Here is a 20,872-nt window from a genome sequence, read left to right on the forward strand (position 1 = left end):
GTTACGCATTGGAATTTCCACGATGCGTCACGTATTTGGAGATTTTTTCACACTCTACGATATCAAAGCTCTTAAAGCGTGCGTTATTGCATACAAATTCTTTCGTCTGTACGTTCGTCATATTACGATCGTTTTGTGCCACGAGTCGTCGTTCGACGAATCTCTTCCTCGTACGAACCGTGTGCCAAAGATTGCTCTCAAAATCAACCGAAATTATCCGAATTCCATCGTTTACATCGTGCGGGGTTCCTCGATGTCCGACCAGCATGCCACTTTTTCACTTATCCGTTTCTCGTCCGTGTACCAGTGTCAGCCTCCCGATCGTCCAACTCCGTCGTAGCGAAGAACTCGCGAACAACGTGGATCATCGACGATCCGACGAGATAACCGCACGAAGGAAGCAGCATCCTTGTTCTCGCGTTCTCCAACGCCCCCCACGGAATAAAAAAAGGGGCGCCGCAGCGGGAACGCCTTGGCGAATCGCTCGATCGTTTCGACGTGAACGTCGACACTATTTCACGGTCGGCGCGACTCTCACCGTGTCGATCGCGATCGTGGAAAAAAGCCAAGGTGGATCGGGAATGAAAAGTTTTACAGCAAGAACGCGGCTCGTCGACTGATAAATCCGCATTTAGTGTAGCGGCCTCACGTACACGCCGGGCTCTTGCCGGCTCCACCAAAGGCATGATTGGTCTGCGTGTCGGTGCCCCCGCCGCCCCCTCCTCCGCCCCCCAGGGGCGGACAACCGAGGCAGAGCGCCGTCGCCGTCCTCCGACAACGACGGGGGCGCCACCGCGCGGCACCGACGCCGACGCCCGCCACCGATCGATAGTCACCGACCGACGACGACGACGACGACGACGACGACGAAGACGACGATGAGGAGGACTACGATGAGGACGACGACGACGATGACGACGAGAACGACGACGATGAGAACGACGACGACGACGACGAAGACGACGACGCCGCCGACCAACACCACTACGCCACGGGACCGCTATACTACTATTGCACTCCGGTTAGTCGGCCCCGCTACTTGTTTGCAGTAATATGCGTGTACTTTCGGCACTGCTCCCGATTTTTCGATCGAATTTTGATCAAATCTCACTACATGTTAGTCGTTCGTCGGTTACGGTTATACAGCGTGGGCGTTAACATATTGACTGTCTCGTTATTCGATTTTCTAGGACGGTCGAGGTAAAATATATATAAATATCATAAACCGATGAATATTCAAGAACGTGAACGATTTAGGTTGTCAAAAAAAATTATAAATACGATATAATATTTTGCAGAAGCTAAATGTTGTAATGTGGTGTAATGTATTTTGGTCTATTGCGGCACCCAAGGCAAAATATGTAAAATTCGCATGGCAGTCAACGTTTTGGCTCCGCTGCTTGTTTCGAGTCTTCACCGCGTATACCTAGTTTCGGCCCTACGCCGAATTTTTCAAACGAATTCTTGCTTGAGTCTCATTGCACTTCTCAGTTATACCCTATAGTCTAATTCATAGCCTATTCGTAGTCTAATTTCACACTGTATACGTGTTCTGACGAGTAGCCGTTCTGACGAGTGGAACATCCGCAGATCGAAATATATACGCTGATAAGAAGTTACATATTTGAACGTTTTGACGAATGAAATATCCCTGGACATGGATCGTTCGTAATTCGTAATTAAGATAGCTGTTATTTCGTGGTACGAGCAGCAGGATGTTCTATGATTATGATAAGTTTGTATGGCATGTGTTTTCTCTTCGATGGAAAAATAGTTTGCTGTTAACTGCGTTATCTACAGATACAATAATTGCAATAATGATACATTGCTAAATACTGAAATACGTAAAACTGAACTTGGAGTATATTTTATTCATTTGCTTACTTCCTTAAGAAAATAACACTTTGTATTATAATTTCTCGTTACGTAGCAAGGTAACGAGGAAAGAGTTTCCAAGAGATGTTCATATTTATTCGAACTATCGATACCCTATCGATCCGGCTTTCAAACATTACATTACATCTGTTATAGGAAACGAAGACTTGGTGGTGACGGCACATATTCTATAAATATAAACAAGTCGCACAGCTTTCGATCTATATTTGCACCTTTACGACCACGCCTTCGATACTCATCGTTATCAATTTGCCGTGTTTTGCTCACGATTTCACGAAAGTCTCCGTAAAACGTCTCTAGACGTTGCAGGGCTTGTCCATTCGCGAAACGAGCGAGCGAGTGAGCGAGCGGCGCCTTAAAATACGGTCGCAGGACAGTCATTAGGAACACCTTTTAAGTGCGCCTCGGGCGAGCACTGTTGCCGCGATAAGGGTGGAGGCGCTTCCTTCTCGTACTCCCGTCAGCGTACGCATCGTGCGTAATGTGAACCGGATGAAGGGGTGGGAGGTCAGGAAGAGAGTGAACGAGAGTGAAAAAAAGGAACGAGAAAAGAAAAAAGAAAAAAAGGGAAAAGAACACGGAGGAGGTAGAGCGTGCGAGAGACTAGGAGGGAAAAAAGGGAACTTCAGTGAGAAGGAGGCGAGTATAAACGTAAAAGGGGAGCGACCGAGAAAGAGTTTTAAAAAGAGAGGCAGAGAGGCAGACAGAGAAAGAAGAAACAGATGTAGAGCAGCGTGGTCGTAACGAAGGGAAAGAGACGAATTACGTGAAAGAACGGATAAGGGAATAGGGTTCGGAAAGAGAGAGAGAAAGAGGAAAAACGGAGGGAGAGACTACTGATAGATAAGAAAAGTCATCACGGTCAGTGCGCGCGCCGCGCCACACCGTCATTCATTGATTGCATCGTGGCGTGCGGTCTGCCGTGGAGAACGTACGTTTCACGTCGCTAATGTGCACCGGATGAAAGGAGAAAGGGAGAAGAAACGGACGAATATAGAAGCGAGGGGAAGCAGAGAAAACTACCGGGAGTAGGAAGGCACACTTTGCCGGCAACGTATATTCGGCTTTCTCTTTCTCTTTCTCCATGTGCCCGGTAGGTTCTTCTCTCTTTATCTCGCTCATTTTCTCCACCGTTCGCTAGCGGTGAAACCAGACTCGGTTAAACGGTTCGCGCGAAGAATTCATCGTGCCACGAAAACCGACAGCGGCTACTCCACCGAAATTGCACCCTTTTGGAAACAAATTCGAGATTAGCCAAAGGATACGATACTCGTTCACCGATGTATATAAATTTTTCCATCGTACCTTTTCTGTTTTGTATATTAAAATTTTTAATTACCTTGCCTCGCTATCGGAATATCGAAATGTTATCGAGAAATTTGTACAACTGTACAGCGTATGCAATAAATATCAATTTCAATTTCCATTTGAATTTTAATTACGTCTAGATACACGATCGACGTTTTTCGTGTAAAAATACAGAGGACGAAAAAATGAATGTACGAACGGAGAAGTAAAAGGGAAAGAGCTCGAGATAAGTCATCACGGTCACCAGCGCAGCCACGTCACGGCACGCAGTCAGTCATTCATTGATTGTATCATAGAATAGTGAGCGTACGCTGCGCAGTGCCGTAATACGACGTACACGTAAACTCGCGTGGCGTTGCGAGCGGAACAGAGAAAAGAGGAAGGAAGAAAATAAAAAAGAAAAAACGAGAGGACGAAATACCTCGCGAGTACTCTGCCGAGCAAATATCGCGAATGATTTCTCAGAGCACTCGATCCCACGTACCGATGATTAATCAGCGAGGAGCAGTAATATTTTGTTTGAAACTACGACGAGATAGTTATCATTACGCGCTCGTTCCCACTGGGTCGCTGTGTCTTTAATTATTTTCTCCGTTCCATATATCGAATACGGGAGACGATGCGGTAACAGATATTACAAAAAAAAAAAAAATCTATGAGAGAAAGAAATTCTACGTTCTTACGAATAGAAGAAAATAAAGTAAGGAATAGAATAATCCGAAGAACGCGCGTTTCGTATCGTACGATTAAAACCCAACGAACAATTTTTCTCGTTGAAAAATAAGTCCCTAATCTAATCTCGTGCGTCTCAACGGTGTATCTAACCGCTCTTGAAATATAAAAATCTGAACTACGTTCTTCCTCTACGCACACGGATAAAGATAAATTCGTGTGGAGGCACTGTGGGAAAACGCACGCATATTAGTCGAAACAATTAGTAAATTACTGCTAGTAGATCCAGTTTCATTGCACCGATCAAGCAAACACAAGTAGAAGGAGTTACTTATATATTCTTATAAAAATTGATTTTTATCATGAAAAAGAAAAAAAAAAAAAGAAATGTAGGAACACGAGTAATCGGTATAAAAAATCCATGCTTTGATACGATAGAAATCTAATTGTTTTAAACGGTATATCACGAAAGTTGAGAGAGACTGAAGTTTTGTTTAGAACATTTAACAGTACGCGCTAACAATAAGAGATAACGATTGGATCGAGGCGGTTGGTTCAACCCGTTTACCAATCAGATGTAGACAGGAGAAACGAGAGAAGAGACGATAGAGGAGGAGAGAAGTAGGTCTAATTAAGAGACGTAAGTTTATTAAACTCCGGGCTTAAAATAGCGGGCGACACACTGCCCAGGAATGTAAGGACAGTCCGGTTTTATTGTCGGTCGAGCTCCAAGATTAATTCGCGTGGACTTTTCTAGTCCGCTCGTCAGAAAACGTTTCGTGAACCGAGAATCGACTTCGGTTCGACCGATACCGACACCGTGAAAACACGATCGTCCTCGTGAAATAAAATTCATACAGGTAACGTTGATTTGGAAAGCCTGCGGGGTTGCGCTCGAGGCCTACAGCCCCGAATCGAAATTAGAACGGTGGATCGATCGATCGCGCGAAATTTTCTGGCCGACAGAGAGCGACAGAGAAGCCGGTATTGCTGGAACGCGAGAAAGGGATGATAAAAGAAAAAACGAAAGAAGAGGGAGAGAAGCGTGTAAGGCCGATCGATTAGCAGTCGTGTCTGAATTTAGGTTAACCGAAGGACCACGAGGAACGATGTCGGTGAGGAGAGCAAGCGAGAAACGGTAACGATGATAAAAACGGCTTTCGGCTGGGACATTGGATGATCTTCTATTATTCAGAAAGACGCGCTAGTTCCGCGAGTAGATGATATTTCGGTAAACCGGGTCAGATATCGTGGAAAGGCCACAGAGAAATTTTAATAAATTATTGCCTCGTATAACGAAGACGTTGCACGTAATTACTCTTTCTTAATGAATGTTCAATCTCGCGTCATTCACGACCTTATCCGTCCGCTGGATGATTTAGCGGAGATTCCATTCGTCTTAGAAATTCCCACTCGAGCGTAGAAAATCTCGTAGTTATCGAACGCGTTCCGATTTTCCAGAAAACGTTAAAGACGCGGGAGACAAGCGGAGATAGAGAAAGAGAGGTATCAAGGCAGAAACACGGACCACGAGGGTCAGGATTAAATATAACCGTGGCTCGAGCTATTTATAAAGATTAACTTGTTGGCGAGATAACGAAGGAGGAGATGGAGACAACGGCGTTAAATTGTCGCAACAATTGCGCGGGAACCGGCACATTCCAGGGACGAAATTTCTCGTGCCGCTTCGAGCTTTGACCTCGATCCCATCGTCCGGGCTCTCTTTCGTCACTTGCCACCCGCCGCTTAAATCGTCAGGGGGGAAAAGCTTTAAAAATACATGAAATGACGTTCGACTCGTACGGCGCCGATCGATTTTCTCTCTCTCTGCCTGTGCGGCACACGAGAGCCCGACGCGCCCGACAGTGACGTAATTACTTCCCGGTGACGAAATACGCCCGCCTCCGGTGTATTTTATTCGCGACTCTTTGACCGATCGTGTTTTCCACGTTCGTCATCGGTTCAAAATACCGGAACGTTCTCTCGCACGATCTACCAACACCAATATAGGACCCGTACCATTAAAACTTTAACGCGACGATAATTCCGTTGTCGTAGCGTGTATGTGCTGCCGCGCACGTCACCACAGAGTAACGCGAGACACGAATTTTCCTCGACCACGTCGTTGGTCGCCGTTAGGTACGCCAACGTCTGGAATTTTATTTACACTTTACGCACCCACGTGTGGAATGCATATATGTGCGACACACAAACGACACGTGCCTAAAAAAGAGGCGAAGAATGCCAGGCTCGTCCATTGAGAAGCTAGTTTCCACATTTACACGCGCTGCCTAATCGGCCGACCGGCTCCGAAGGGAGAAAAAGGAAACGAAGACAAAAGCCGGCTCGTGTGCGTCGTCGCGTCCCTATTTTCGTATTCAAGAAGGAACGAGAAGAGAACAGAGAGGGAACCGAGGGTGACAAGGAGGAAGGTGTTACGACATCCTTCCTCGTTATCTATTCCCTTCTTCCCTGCCTGCCCATGTAAAGGTACCTGATAACGCACCAGCTGTACACGCTCCTATACTTTAAGGTTGTGACCGTACTTTTACGTTACATTCACGTTGCATTTACGTTACCATTCTCCACCATTTAGATTTGATTAATGGAACACCTCGTCTAGTGGTTCTTTGAATAGACTCGGTGTTATCGATACGCGTTATCGTCGCGATTCCAGCTACCACCCGAGCTCTCCGGTTTGTCCCTTAACCGGCTAACCTGGCTAACCAATTTTGTTTCTTCAGCACGCTCGTTCGATAGCGAAATCGGATGTACGAGTCGCCTACGTGAGCATAAGGTTCACCGACAATCCTCGAAAGTCACGTATACGGTAATAATTACGCGATCACGTATCGGTAACTAGATATTCCATCGAAGAAGACGAAACTGTAAAATGCAACCAAGGTGTGGCTGCAAGTAAGTGGAATACTAAGGGTGCAACAAGACGGACTACAGAGGAGGCAAAGGAAAGAATAAAATTTAATGATGGAGAATTGGAAATTATCGTGCAAAGTTTAAACGATTTTAAAGAAACGAATTGGCTAGTTTACAGGTAGAAACGGAGAAGTAACGGCGAAAGAGAGCGAGGGAATTAGAAACAATACGGAAAGAAAATTCTGATGCTACGAAAGTAAGTACTTTCGTAGATACGCGTGGCTCGACGATTTCAGCGAGATAAAGGTTGGACGTGTACCTTTGATCCCTTTGAAGGACGACTGAATGGACGAAAGGTGGGGTGACGCTTTAGTCTCGCAGTGGTTGTCCCAGTGCCCTTGTATGCGGTAGAAAAATTAGCTAGATTGTTTTTTCCTCTTTCGCCCTCTGTTTTTTTTTTTTTCTTTTCTCTTCTGTTCCCCCGTGCAATGGCCGAAAGCGAGCGAAGGGCTGTTGGTTTTCATCGAACGTTGGGCCAAGGCCGGGGTTGCCGGAGGACGAGGAGAGACGGAAGAGGACGTAGCGGCCAGAGGAGGGTTGCGTTTACATCGAGCTTTTCCGTTTCCGAGGTATCCATCGATCCCTCAGCGAACGAGTTTTGTAACCCAATCAAAACTTTCCCTAGCGTCGTAATAAAGTCCCTCTCGAAGGGTTATCTCGATATTGCCCGATCAGGTAAGACGTTTCGCGTTCCTACTATCTTCCTGGCTATCCCACGGAACCGCCCTCTGAAAACTTCCTTCTCGAACCGTGGATTACCGAAAAAAAACCTTAAACAGTCTCTTAAGTGGCTTGACAGCGTGCGACATTCTCGCCATCAAAATACAAGAAAACATGGCGATACAAGGTAAGAGAAGGAGGCGATCCAGCGATCAGGGCTATCGCGACGCGAGTAAAAACACGCTCGTTTGCCATCTATGTACCGCGAGTCAGCCACCGGTGAGAAGACTTACTCCGCTTTTAAGGCAGAATCTTCCGGTCGTTACCGATAGCTCGGAACAATGCCATCACAACGACGTTGGGAAGCTTCTTCTCTGAGAACGAGACGGATGAAAAAGAACCTAGCACCATCGCGGTCGTTATCGATGATGTCGCGTCCTTCCCGGAGGTCGATCCACGTGATGGAACGCGGAAGCGTCCGCACAAAGACCAGAAAGGCTGACGACGTTCCTCGTTGTCATCGCTTCGCGAGAGTCCTCTTTTCTACCGCCCGTTGCGTGCCTACAATTTACACGGTTTCTTGCGGACGAACGTAACGCAACAACGGTTTCCCGTGACGTGCCGCAAAAACCGCGACGGAACGAAGGGCCGCGACCGATCGCTTCCGGGGGAAATCGAATTCGAGCGCGCGCGTGCCCAACCTCGTGTAATCCATTCCGATCGATAAATCCAAGCAAGGGGTGACTTTTTCTGCGCGTGTTCTCCTCTTTTTTTTTCCCCGTACACGGTCTCGCGATCGATTCGTGGAAGCGTGGGCTCGTTTATCAAATTCGTCGGCGGATCTCGTCGCGGCAAAGCGTTTTTAATTAACCACCAGCGTGAAATCGCGGGGGTAAGCGGCGAGAGACGAGAGGAGAGGGTGGAAGAGTAGCGCGAGAGAGTAACCAGGAAACGGAAAAGTGGAGAGGAAAGAAGGGAAAAATTCGACTCGTTACCGGGTGCAATAACACCCGACAGAAAAGAAGCCGATGGAGCAAAGGAAATCGATACGGAAAAAGAGAGAGAAAGGCCGAAGATGAAAGTAAAGAAAGAAAGAGGGGGAAAGGGAAGACAGAGAGACGCAGGCTCGCGCTCGTTTCTCCTTACTCGTTAGTCACGGCCCCGTCTTTATGAATGGGTTCGCTCGTGGCTTACGAGGAATCGTACTATCTCTACTACCACCACTTTCTCTCTCTCTCTTTCTCTCTCTCGCTGTCTTTTCCCTTTCTCTAAACGGGGTGTCAGCCAACGTCCTTCTCCGGGGGTTACTGCAAACCCTTACATACAGAGGCAGCGACAATAGAAGGCGGCCACGAATCGATCGTATAGCTCGCAACCGCCACCGCGTCCGGCGTCGTCGTCGTCGTCGTCGTCACTGCTGCCGTCTATTTGCACTAACGCGTTTGGTCTTTTACCATCACCTTAATCGTTACGAAAAAAAAAAAATCATTACGATTAAGAAAAATCGTGCTCGTCGAACGAAGCTAACCTTGAACAATAATCTACTCACAATAATTAAACTCGATCAAACTGACGATTAAACGTCTGTTTGTCCGAAGATACCCTCAGAATCGATCGCGACGTAACAAAGATTCTATGATTTTTTCAAAAATATCGTGAAAGTGAAAAGGCATGAATTAGAAGGAGAGAAAGCGGATTCGTTGAGGAATCATTGCGGCACAAAGATTCCTAGCCTCTTGTACGATCCTACGGCCATTTTTTCACGGAATCGTCGAGCCGGAATATCGCGGTCCGGGCGTGTTTCCCTCTCGACAGGGCGCGGCTGATTCTCGATCGTGCTTCCTCCGCGACGGCAGGATGTAAAGGAAACGAAGACGCCTCGGCGAGAGGGGCTGAGGGGCTGTCGAGGGGAAGAGATGGCGTGGGTGGAGGCAGTGGCCTGTGGAGGAGGGCAGAAGGGGGTGCTTTTATCATTCGTATCGCGGGCCTATTTTGGAGCCCGAAGCCTTTTGCCTCTTAGGAGGTCTACTCTCGGTTCTCTAGAACGTGATAGACGCGAGAAAGAGACAGGAAGGCTTAGTGTAGCCACGTATGGGGATGTAAAAGACAGAGAGAAAGAAATTCAGAAGGTGGAGGTGGCGGGGAACGGGGAACGGAGAAGGAGCCTCCTCTGCTTGCCGGCGGAGACGAGGGAGGTCTGGATGGTATTCGAGGAATGTCATGTAATAATCGGGCCGCCATTCGAGCGTCCGTTCTGACGACAGGAGGCGCCACCGCTCGGCTCGGTTTCACTCGTCTTGCTCGTCGCATCCGCCGGAACAGGGGGTGAATTTGCACAGCCTTAGAATAGGCGGATCACGAACATTTTCAGATTAGATCGTCCTGTCAAAAAATTCTTCGGTAATAGTAAATTACACCTAGGTACTTGGACATACTCGACGCTTTCTAATTTACGATATTAGTAATTTCGATCGATGTATTGTACGGGGTGTTTCGATAATCGTTGGACAGTCGCCGAATAACGAATGAACTTTTCGATCGTTAGATCGTCCTATGAAAAATATTCATTGATAATAATTAGAATCACATAGTTTGGATGCGCTCGATATTTCCTAGTTAACCAAACTACCAATACGCTTTGAGGGATGTTTCAACGTTTTACGTTAGACATTATAACAATAGAGAAGAGAAGATGCACGTGTAGTTTTAAGTAAGCGGTTTACGCGTAGTGGTAAGAGGCCTGAAAAACGTGTATATTACCGTATTTATCCTAAACGTGTATTTATCCTAATCAAGCAACCTTATCGTTTGGTAAAGTGTCTCAAGGTATCCTTAAACAACGTGCAAGTCAAACACGATCCGTTTCAACGAATTATCTGCCAACAATCCATAACTGCAGATAAACGGAGGGTAAACGTCGACGATTAAACGAGGCAACCGATATGGTGCAAGAGTAAATACGGTTACGATCGCTAACGAGATACAGTATCTTCTCGGATAAAAAGGACAAAAATTTATGCCCCTCCGTGACCTTTGACTACCCCTCTCGACCGAGAAAAAGGGAAGCCTATCCTGTGCACGGTCGAGACACACGGGCAGGTCGCCGCCACCGGAGGAGACACATATCGTTGGTTGCATCCGGTCTCGAGATTCGATTCACGCGAGTCGAGAATGTGCTCTCGTAGCCTCGAATGTGAATTTAATAAAGAGAATAAATCATTTTAATGTAACGCGGCGGCACGTCGCTACGGAACGAAGGGGTGACGAGGCTAAGGGGGTAGAGAAATTCAACGTTAGAGTGGGGAAAAGATAGAGTGAAAGAGAGAAAGAGACAGAATCAGAGAGAAAAAAACCGGTATTTTTGCGTTGAGCACGGAGGGGTGCATTTCGTTGCGATTATAAAAGCTGGGCAACCCCCGGTGTGTCTAGACGACGTGGCCTCCTATCAAAAACAGACCACCGAACTGAAAAGGCTGAAAGGGCAAGGAACTCTTCACAATGCCAAGAAATTAAAGTTTCTCTGTATATCCACCTATATTCGTCCTATGGCTCTCCCCTTCTTTTTCTTTTTTTTTATCCGTTTCCTATCCTCTTCGTTCGATGTCTACGTCGTACCGGTACAGGGAGAAAAGAAGAAAGAAAGGAAAAAGAAAAGAGAGAAAGAGATCACTTTGCCGATAAACGCAAACACAGAATGGGGAGCAACGTACGCGCCAGTTAAATAGACTGCTCTCTTTCTTCGCGGCAAATGTTTCGCAAGGATTCGCTGAACTCTCGTACCTGTTGGAGTTCGATCGATCTCGTTGCGTCTATGGTTATGATCGGTCATCCTGTATATATCTTCTACGAGAAGCTTTAGACAAGCTGTAAATCGTTTGGAAACGTTGCATTCATTTCTACTAGTTTAATCCTCGATTAGTAGCGGATGGTAAGTTACCTATACGAGTTTAGATTAAGTCAATTAATTTCAGTCTACTTTATTTAATTCCTGTTTTCTATTTTACGTGATAGAGGTCAATAGTATCTACATATAGGTACCGTATGTAACGTACGGTAATGTAGAATAGAAGAAAATGAAAATCGAATACTCTGAAATTAATTAACCTAACTCGATTCAGACATAAATTATTATGCAGTCACTTATGACCTGAAGATACCAGTTAAAAGATAAAAAAAAATTTCAATGAGATCGTGAAGTACTTTTTCCGTCATTTCGACCGTTACACATTACTTACGTACTAAAATTCAAAGGTGTTTCGTAGTTAGTAAAGAATCTCGAAGCAACTCGTAAACGCGATGATGTATCATAGCAGGAATGAAAAGAGGGATTCATTGATACCCGAGAAACGTCCGACTCGCTAGCTGTCACAGCCAGTCACCGAATCATTTGCATAATCGCGACTGATTACTATCGCTCGTCGTGGCTCCCGTGCGTAGTCATCGCCATATGTCAGACTTTGAAAAATTCGGCAAACGTGTTTCGTTCGATCGTGTCGGAACGATGCACGTCGAACGCCGGGAACCATTGTTATCGACGCTCGGAAATAAGTCAAGGCACCGACGAAAGACAAGATAGACCTGACATGCTATGCTTTTTCATGTCCCACGATTTGGGGGGTTAGGTGACCCCCTTACCCCTTTCGTGCAACATGCGACATTATCGATTCAATATAGAATAAAAGAACCACGCTGGTAATGGTAACAATTAAAACTAAATTTTTCTATGAAATTATAAATACGTATATAATTCTATGATATAGATTATTGGATGTAAATATGATTTCGACGAATTCCATTATAATTAATAGTCTATTCGAGCACCTTTTTTTTTTATTGAACCGTAGATGAATAATAAAATGAAAATGATGAAAATCAATGAATCGAATAATATAAACTTGAAATGATTGTTACATTTTACTGCGTTTCGTGCTACTTTTAAATATGTTTAGTTAAGAAAAAAATCATCCATAGAAAGAAGAAAATATTGATATGACCAATATATAAGATAAAGTTAAATGTTACTCTGAGTTACAATCTCTGTGAGATTAGAGCGTATGTACAATATTAATACGTTTAAACCAGAAGATACTATATAGAAACAAGGTAGAAATTTGTCTGATACAGGTAACCTACCACAGCCAGCTTATCAATTGCGGGACAGATTTTCCTTTAAGAATGTAACAAATGAAAATCTTTCCCTAACTATTGATTTTATCGTCTTCGACGTTTGAGTTGAATATAATTACTATGTTCGCCGTAGTAAATTGTAGAGGGCGTAAGAAATATTAATTTTTTTCGAGGTCGGTATTTCAGAGCATGAGATGCGGAATCCTATAAGATGTCATGTCTATTCTTTCCTTCGTCGATGGTCAAAGTTAATCCGACGTTATTCGGGGAAAACGATTTTCGAGGAAACGTGAATCGGACAAAATTGACTAAAACGAGGTGGGCGACGCGCGAAAATCATACAAAAATTTTACGTGCGCTAAGTTGATGATCGAACGAACGCTCAAGTCGGAAGTATGAATCAGGAAGCGGTGTGTCACGTGCTACTGTTGCACGTCACCAAATAGGATACACGAGTCATGAATTGCAAAGGATTACTCACGTAAAAAAACTTGTGCGAGGTTAAATCGATAAACACTTACTGTAACGATTTCTCAGGATCCTAGATGAATCGTTAAATGATTCCCGAATATGAATCATTGTATGAATGAAATAAGACGAATTATTTAATTAGGTTCGTGACTAACACCGCGACATCGAGGAGAAAAAAGCCGAACAAATTTCATGAATCGTTCAAATTGATAGAATAGTTCATTGATAGGAATTCGTGTGACAGTCTCATGATCGATGTGATCTCGGATCGGGTCGTTGCCTCGAGGATCGAAGGGCACAGGCTTAAATATTTTTCTATCTAGTCGCGCTTGGAAATATAAGCGAGTCAAGCTGATAAACGACCTCTGGAATGTTTGATAAAGTCGATTAGAACCAACTACGAGTTAGTCAGCAGCAACAGTTGGTGAGAATGGTTGTATGCATGGGAACGAGGAGGAAAAAGAAAGAAAGGTGGATGCCCTATATGTATACGTAGAGCGCCGACATTATCGGCCCAGAGGGTCCAGCAGACTCCGATAAGGATTTACGCATCGTACGCTTCGTAACGTATCTAAAATCCACGCACGACGTGTATCGTCGATAAATCGATTATTGATCGAGCGAGCAAAACGCTATAAATTTCGGTTATATATTTCAATTATGTGCTTACAATCAAAAGTTTGAAAATCCTACACGAAAAGTTCTATTGAAAGTTAATAATGTGGTTCGGTTTTGTATGCGACAGATGGCACTAGTAAATACATGGAAGTCGAAAGATCAGTAACCCCGATAGGCGAATAACCGCGCATTAACTCTGTTTACTTGAACCCTCCAGGATACTTTTATTCCATTCAATTTAATCTGTTTTCAAAAATACCATTAGATGAATACGAAAGAAATTACACATATCGATATCATAGGCATAAAACTACAAAACTGAGGCGTTATAAAAAATTTTAATTTATTTTTAACCCATATCGATGTACCTAAATAAACATTTTTTTTTATTACAGACATTGACGATATAAAGAATCACATCATTTCGAGCATTCTTATATCTATTCATAAAATACAATCAAAATAAATCTTATTAGGAATTGGTAGGACAATGTGTGTCTTATTAACTGTCGTAACATGTCGTCAGTCGAGAGTAACGATCGCAATATATAAAAATTGGAGAAACGATGAAAAACGTATGATGTTTCGAGCGGATCGCGAAAGGAGCGAAAATGGATAGGAACAATACATGAGGACGCAAAGCGACCGCGTGCCCTTTTTCTGTTTTCTTCTTTTTTCAGCCTGCGGTCGAGGTAAACACAGCGCGGCACGTTTCGTGGCGCCCCCTAACCGATAAAACGCCATCGAGGCACTCTCATGACTTGGTCGCGCATGTGAGAATCACGGCGTGACATACGGGTTACAGTCGTAACTGAAACGTGACACCCGTTCAAAGGTGTCTGAATCGTGTTGTTATGCGTGGTAATGAAGTTTTCAAACCCGGCCAACCCGAAAATTATGCAAGATAAAATGTACTTAGACGGGCATGGATTTACGACCACGCCACCGCCATGCACGCCAGACACTGGCATGCTTCGATGGTGGGGCCACCGTGCCGAATACTCGACCCCTTCCGCGAACATTTACGATCATCAAAAATGTATTTCCGTGTCAGTACTCACCTTCGTCAGAATCGTCCAGGTTCTCTTTCTGGATGTAGGATATATCTGAAACCCACAAACACCACGGGTTAGCTGAAAATCCCTCGTGTTTTTGGGCAGCTTCGTTCGATCCACAGGCACTCACTCACCCGCCATCTTGTAACAAACTGCAACGCGTCCCCGTGGCCACGCGCTTAACTATTCCAAATCGAGAGATCGTTCCTTGACATTCTTCGTGGACATATCGATATTGCCAATTTTAATTCTGATTTCAACGGTTCTTTCAATTTGAAAAATTGGTATAACATCTTATTTAAAAGTAGTTACTTAGAAGTGTTGAATCAAGAATCAAATCGATGGCAGATCTTCGACGTTCGGCGATATTGCCAAGTAATTAACTTGAAATTTATTACAATCTACAAATTTTAAGTAGAATATTCATATATGTAAAGACATGTGTATATACAGTGAGATATGTAAACTTTTATTTCCAAAATTTTTAATTTCTTTTATTATATTAACCGAAAATTGCACAATTATATTGATTATTATATGAATAATTATTGCAAAGCAATGATTATCTTGCAGTTAATAAATAAAAAATATATAAAAGAGACGTGTCACTTATATATATTTAATATACAAATGACAATGAATTATCTTAAACAATAGGGAAGATGATGAATAAAAATCGGCAGAACTTATAGGAAACTTTTGCAAAGTTATACATATGATAACATTATATATCTTCACAAGAATATAATATAAGCTTATACAATATATATAATATGTTCTTTCCATATATGCTACAAGATAATATTTTACAGTTTTCTAAAATCAATCTTACATTACAGCGCAAATTCAGTTACTTGCTTGTCAGTCTTGACAAGTAATAGATGATGCAGACTTTCATAATATAACATAAGAGAACTTTATGTTCATAGACAAAATAGTGTCTACATATTTGTGAACCAGTCACAAACATTAAATTGGAAATGTACAACATTGGTAGCAATTCAGATGTAAATTGCAAATTTTATCTCTTTTTCTAATGTGTATAGAGTAAAAAAAATATTTAAATTTTTATCTCGCTATTTTACTGTAAATATCTAATTAGATGCAAGATGTTCTTAGGTAAAACCTAGGGAAAGTAATTTGCACAGCCAGTAGATATAAGATGATATTCTTCTGTAACTTGAATTTGTAATATGATAATTTGTATGTTATATCTACATATATGAATGTAACATTCACAATGACATATCTTAGAGGAGTGATATATTTAAATACAATTTTTCTTTCTGTGATTGATTTGTAGTCCTCTTGATTTAAAATACTGTATTGTAAGAAAAGAAATGTATAAAACATTATAACAATATTTAATATGTGATACACATGACATGCAGTTATGGTTACCTCGCGGCAGTTCCTGAGAATCATACAATATGAGAAAGATAGTGGAAGAGTATTAAAAAATGCCGGTATGCTCGTGTGGTGTCATGTGTTATCGGTGACTACTTCTTCGATTGTAGCTCTGCACATTGGACACTCTATCAGTTGATTCGAACACGTTTGGCAGAATCCTCTGAAATAGTATTTGTTTTTACGTTTCATGCTAATATCATAAAAAAAGAATTAAGATACATGAAAGAATTATATAGGATACCTGTGATTGCACGGTAGCAATCTTACTGAAGCTCTTTGGTCAAAACACAATGTACATGAATCCTCTCTAACACTAAGTTTCCTCAATTGATCTAGATATATGTGTCTAGGAAGCACAACCTTATCTTCAGGCTTCAAAGTAGCGTGGTCGTTAAATTTCTGATATTCGCGATCAGTAGGAGGATATTTAAAGGGTACATTCCCAAAATTAAAAAGACATTGTTGGAACGACATAAAACTGGCTGCTGCAAAAAATCCTGACCTAAAATATTTAGGCTGACCATTAATAAGAATGTTTTATTCGGATGAGAGAGAGAGAGAGAGAGAGAGAGAGAGAGAGAGAGAGAGCGAGAGAGAGAGAGAGAGAGAGAGAGAGAGAGAGAGAGAATACGTACCGTACTGTTTTGAAAACTTGAACACACGGTCTTAGTCGTACACCATTTATAGAAAATATTATTTCTAATTTGTTCAAGTCCAGTAAACAACCTAAAATGTCACCAGCTTTCCAACAAGGTCTATCAGGATATCTTTCACAGTCTGCGTTATACCAAATTAATCGGCGACAACCATCGTAAGATACCGAATATTCGTCATCACCTATACCATAGCCTTCCTACAATAATAAAATAAAATAAAATAAAATATGCAAAAATAATCCATACATCGTAATCGTCCATGTTACGATAAGGATGTAAAAACTTGCATGATTTAAAAACGTGCTATCTTTTGTAGCCCATCCAATTTGCATTACACCTGTAGTTATAACAAGTGTTTCATAGTACCAGATTCCTGAGTCTACTTGAAATGTACATCTCACACTTTCAAATGAATATGCATCACACCGAGCCTAAAAATACAACAAAAAGAATAACAGGAAGCCTTACGTAATTATTATCCAATATAGTATATTTCCAAAACTTACTTCCAAACCGTTAGGCGATATTTTCAGGTACTCGCTTACATCCTTTGTGTTTAACATTACGTTGATACCAGTTGTGTCAACTGAATCGTGAGAATACTTTCTACCTTCCATAACAACTAGAATAATGAAAATATGTATATATTTATGTAATTTCCATTGCTATTCATGCGTATCACGTATGCTTTAATATTTGATATTACACACTTTAATACTTACGTAAATTGTCTAAACACCATCGCGCACAAAAACCTACTTGACGACGTATATAATGAGTTTCTGTTGCCCATTTTTCCAATTCTAGCAATGGATTTGGCTTTTCTGCCATTAAACGTTTCTTTATAGTTATTTTATTCTCACCTAGTGAAGTAAAAACATTACGATTTATTAAATGTAAGTTAATAAAAATATCGCTATTTGTACAAATTACTGAAATTAATACTCACTAGTTTGGGCAAATTTTTCCAAGGCTATTAATGCATATAACACCACATAAGGATCAATATCTTCTTTCTAAAATAACATATAAATTATGAATGAAATTTTTCAAACAAATTATATGCATATAATTAATTATACTTACAATGTTTGAAATAAGATAATCCAAAGTTTCATCAGATAATATGGCAATGCTACTAGGGCCAGCCAACTTTTCTGCTATACAACCCAATACCACGCAGATGTTACGTTGTTGAGTTGCACTAGTCTGTACATTTCCAAGTTTTTGAGATAATTGAAACATGTGTGACAACCGTAGAACCAATTCCTAAAAAGTTAAAAAACCTATAGCACAGGTTATACATCACATAAAGCACATTATACATCAATAAGTAACATATAAAAGTAAAATTATACCTTTGATGGTAATGGACAATCATCCAATAGAAGTGTGATAACTGAAGGACCTAATGGATTATGCATAGGAATAACATTAACCATTGAACTTACAACTTGTATCCACCCATCTTCTTTATCAGCAATAGCATGTAATTTTGACATTGCAGGTGGTGGCTCTTGTTCACTGAATATGCATAAAAATAAATTAATTATTAATTAATAAATCTAATAACAGCCTTATACTTACATATAAGCTATAATACTCATTAGAGTATAATTACATAAGGTAACATACTTTATAGTATGTAACACTCACTTATCAACAAGGAAACCAATTACTCCAAGAGTTTCAAGTACCAATTTATCAATGTTAGCTGAAGTTGGAAATTTAAAAGTTGTAGTGCTCATATCACCAGATGCAACTGTGCCAACACTTGATTCTGGTAATATGGTATTTTCAGTCTCTGCATGATTTTGTCTATTATATGTTTCAAGTTCTTCTGGTGTATCTTTACACAGGCAATTACCCATTCCCACACGTTTATAATGATACTTTTAAAGATATTCTATCACATGTATTTTCTAAGTAATATTTACGCAATCAAGTGACCTGTGTATTATTAAATGTTGTATCCAATGTAACTAAAAGCAATATTCTTTTTTAAAATAACAATATTTATAACATATGTTTACAGATCTGTAAACATTAAATTTTTTTACAAATAACAAAGAGCTTTATCATGATACATACTAAAAATACATCACATGAATCACGTTCCTTCATTACAATTAACTAAAATTTTTGTTTACTTTCTTGTAGTTTTTTCTTGTCATTTTTGTTAAATATATAGATAAATGCAGTTCCAACCAAGATATGTAACAAGCAAAAATCAGTCTACAATTATAGTTATATATTTGTTAAAATAATCTGCCTATAAATAAAAAAATATTAACGATAATTTTTTAAATAATTTATCGAATTATATATGTAAATATTACATACGTGCTTGAGGGCTGTCATTTGGTTATGTTGTTATCGGAATAGAAAGAAGCTATACAATTCTTCAGCAACTTTCCTTGATTATCCGTTTATAAAATAATTTATAAAATTATATTCATCTTGCTTCTTTTCCAATAAAATATAGATTTATACGTAATTGCACTCTGAATCGTGTCCCTTAGGTTATGTCCTCAATAATCTTCAAAACAGTATTCTCAGCATAACAGGATACGCATACTACACTATACTTTACGTGAGGTGATCAATTCTAAATCATATATGAGATAAGACTTCTACGTCAGTATATCTTTTTAACGCTTACTTAATTAAGTTCACATACGGTAAAACATTTATCTATATGTTAATTATTTTCTTATACTGAAAAAATATATGAACATGGAAATTCTTATATAATACAATCTTATACAACACAAATTTTGGATGTAACATATACAACATTAACGTAATAATAACGTAAACATTTTATAAATATATAATATTCCAGAATTAATGTTAAGAAAAACTTATATATATAGATTTTTCATATATAAGAACATGCTTTTTATGCTTTAATAACAAAATCAAATTTAATAATTATACTCTTATTCATATAATCTAAAGTCATATTATTTCATAAAAAAAATTTTTAAATAGAAAGTCGTTATCTTTTAAAGATACTCCTTATTTCACAAAGTCATATAAACAAAAAATATAAATATTGTAAAAATATTTTATTTTGAAATGAATATATAAAAGTTATATGTATCCTTTTATATTTACATACAATAAAGTTGTATGAAGTTCGTTATATTTGTAAATATCTTAACAAATGTAGGATTCAGCCAATAAACCACTCTATAAAATTACAGTTATGAAAGGAAGGTTATTTGAAAAGTAGCCGCCATATCGAATGATAATCTGCTTTAAAGTGATAACATATATCGAAGAGTCGAAGTCGCAAAGTAGTCGCGGTCCGTCTGGTACTTTTAAGACGAATTTCTTAACATACATCAGAAGCAAATCTTTCGTCGTTTTCGAATATTATAAAAATAATATGCCGTTAAATTATTTAATATATGTGAATTTAAAATTGTAGGTCAAATAAATAAATACTTTGTTAGAAATCGTCGAATGGCCTTTTTTATAAATCGTGCGATGCGATCACATGGGGAAGGCAAGAGAATGTCAACGATCAATAGTATTACGAAAATGAATTGGTGATTCGGACGTTGAAAATTTTGTGTACAACATGGTGTCCGGGGATCACGAAAGATTGCTGCCTGAGCCGGAGAATTACGTGAAATGTTTTTACGATCTGTTCAAAAGTATTGCTGAAGTACAGAGGTGCGAAATGCGTATAACCTCCTTTCATCTTTGTTTACTTGACGCTTTTGGCGGTGACTTCATCTGTCATTTATCAAACTCAATAATTCCAACAAAATTTCTGATAATTCTATTCCTGTTTTCTCTAAATATGTCATACAATGTTATCGTACTACGAAATTATATCATGATTTTCGTAGATGATTAAAATAACCTAAAATTGTTTGTTTATTAAAACTGTATGTTAGGTTATCAGTTTGACAGTTTCAGATGAAGTAAATGACTTAATTTATAAATTAATTTATGATTGATATTTTGAATTATTTATTCATTGTTAATTATCTATCTAATCTAATATGATAATATGCAAAAACATATAATTATAGTCATTCATTAAAAAGA

General features: G+C 40.3%; 3 protein-coding genes and 1 long non-coding RNA gene across 10 annotated transcripts in view; 2 read left to right on the forward strand and 2 right to left on the reverse strand.

Moving 5' to 3' along the window:
• Nucleotides 1-14,907, reverse strand: part of LOC139993420 (serine/threonine-protein phosphatase 4 regulatory subunit 1) — a 147,255-nt gene extending 132,348 nt beyond the window's left edge. The window contains exon 1 of one of the 2 annotated variants that reach the window (XM_072015131.1): nucleotides 14,748-14,907. The gene's annotated coding sequence lies outside the window, so the exon portion shown is untranslated. The remainder of the gene's footprint in view (nucleotides 1-14,747) is intronic. The other variant, XM_072015166.1, reaches the window with a different exon arrangement.
• Nucleotides 158-3,320, forward strand: LOC139993522 (uncharacterized). Its single transcript, XR_011801401.1, has 2 exons — nucleotides 158-1,200; nucleotides 2,032-3,320. It is a non-coding gene; the product is annotated as an uncharacterized lncRNA (long non-coding RNA).
• A 282-nt stretch (nucleotides 14,908-15,189) lies between the features above and the next one.
• LOC139993488 (RING finger and SPRY domain-containing protein 1) lies at nucleotides 15,190-19,508 on the reverse strand. 4 transcript variants are annotated; one of them, XR_011801389.1, is made up of 13 exons: nucleotides 19,151-19,415; nucleotides 18,899-19,079; nucleotides 18,464-18,789; nucleotides 18,166-18,331; nucleotides 17,894-18,076; nucleotides 17,757-17,823; nucleotides 17,530-17,670; nucleotides 17,314-17,429; nucleotides 17,091-17,238; nucleotides 16,787-17,000; nucleotides 16,393-16,653; nucleotides 16,143-16,311; nucleotides 15,190-16,062 (listed from the first exon to the last, which is right to left on the reverse strand). XR_011801389.1 is itself a non-coding variant. In XM_072015249.1 (12 exons), exons 3-12 carry the CDS (start codon nucleotides 18,676-18,678, stop codon nucleotides 16,224-16,226), a joined length of 1,599 nt encoding a protein of 532 aa, XP_071871350.1. In that variant the 5' UTR covers nucleotides 18,679-18,789; nucleotides 18,899-19,079; nucleotides 19,151-19,508; the 3' UTR covers nucleotides 15,190-16,223. The 4 variants fall into 4 exon arrangements, 3 of the variants coding, with proteins under 3 accessions (XP_071871350.1, XP_071871365.1, XP_071871375.1); XM_072015249.1 differs by having other exon boundaries at nucleotides 15,190-16,311; nucleotides 19,151-19,508; XM_072015264.1 differs by having other exon boundaries at nucleotides 15,190-16,311; nucleotides 18,899-19,042.
• Nucleotides 19,509-19,934: 426 nt separating this feature from the next.
• Nucleotides 19,935-20,872, forward strand: part of Hiw (MYC binding protein highwire) — a 267,335-nt gene continuing 266,397 nt past the window's right edge. For all 3 annotated transcript variants that reach the window (XM_072015067.1, XM_072015079.1, XM_072015072.1), the window contains exon 1: nucleotides 19,935-20,491. In XM_072015067.1, the coding sequence (XP_071871168.1) occupies nucleotides 20,397-20,491 (95 nt within the window). In that variant the 5' untranslated portion in view covers nucleotides 19,935-20,396. The remainder of the gene's footprint in view (nucleotides 20,492-20,872) is intronic.

This window comes from Bombus fervidus, chromosome 2 (genome assembly GCF_041682495.2).
Source record: "Bombus fervidus isolate BK054 chromosome 2, iyBomFerv1, whole genome shotgun sequence".
Lineage (NCBI taxonomy): Eukaryota > Metazoa > Arthropoda > Insecta > Hymenoptera > Apidae > Bombus > Bombus fervidus.

What these genes read in the sequence shown, in the direction of transcription:
- LOC139993488 (XM_072015249.1), bottom strand. Translation starts at nt 18,678, where the DNA reads ATGGGTAATTGCCTGTGTAAAGATACACCAGAAGAACTTGAAACATAT. An exon ending in TATCGCCTAACGGTTTGGAA is followed by an intron (nt 17,239 to 17,313) that starts GTAAGTTTTGGA and finishes TTGTATTTTTAG; the next exon opens with GCTCGGTGTGATGCATATTC. An exon ending in CAAGTTTTCAAAACAGTACG is followed by an intron (nt 16,654 to 16,786) that starts GTACGTATTCTC and finishes TAAATATTTTAG; the next exon opens with GTCAGGATTTTTTGCAGCAG.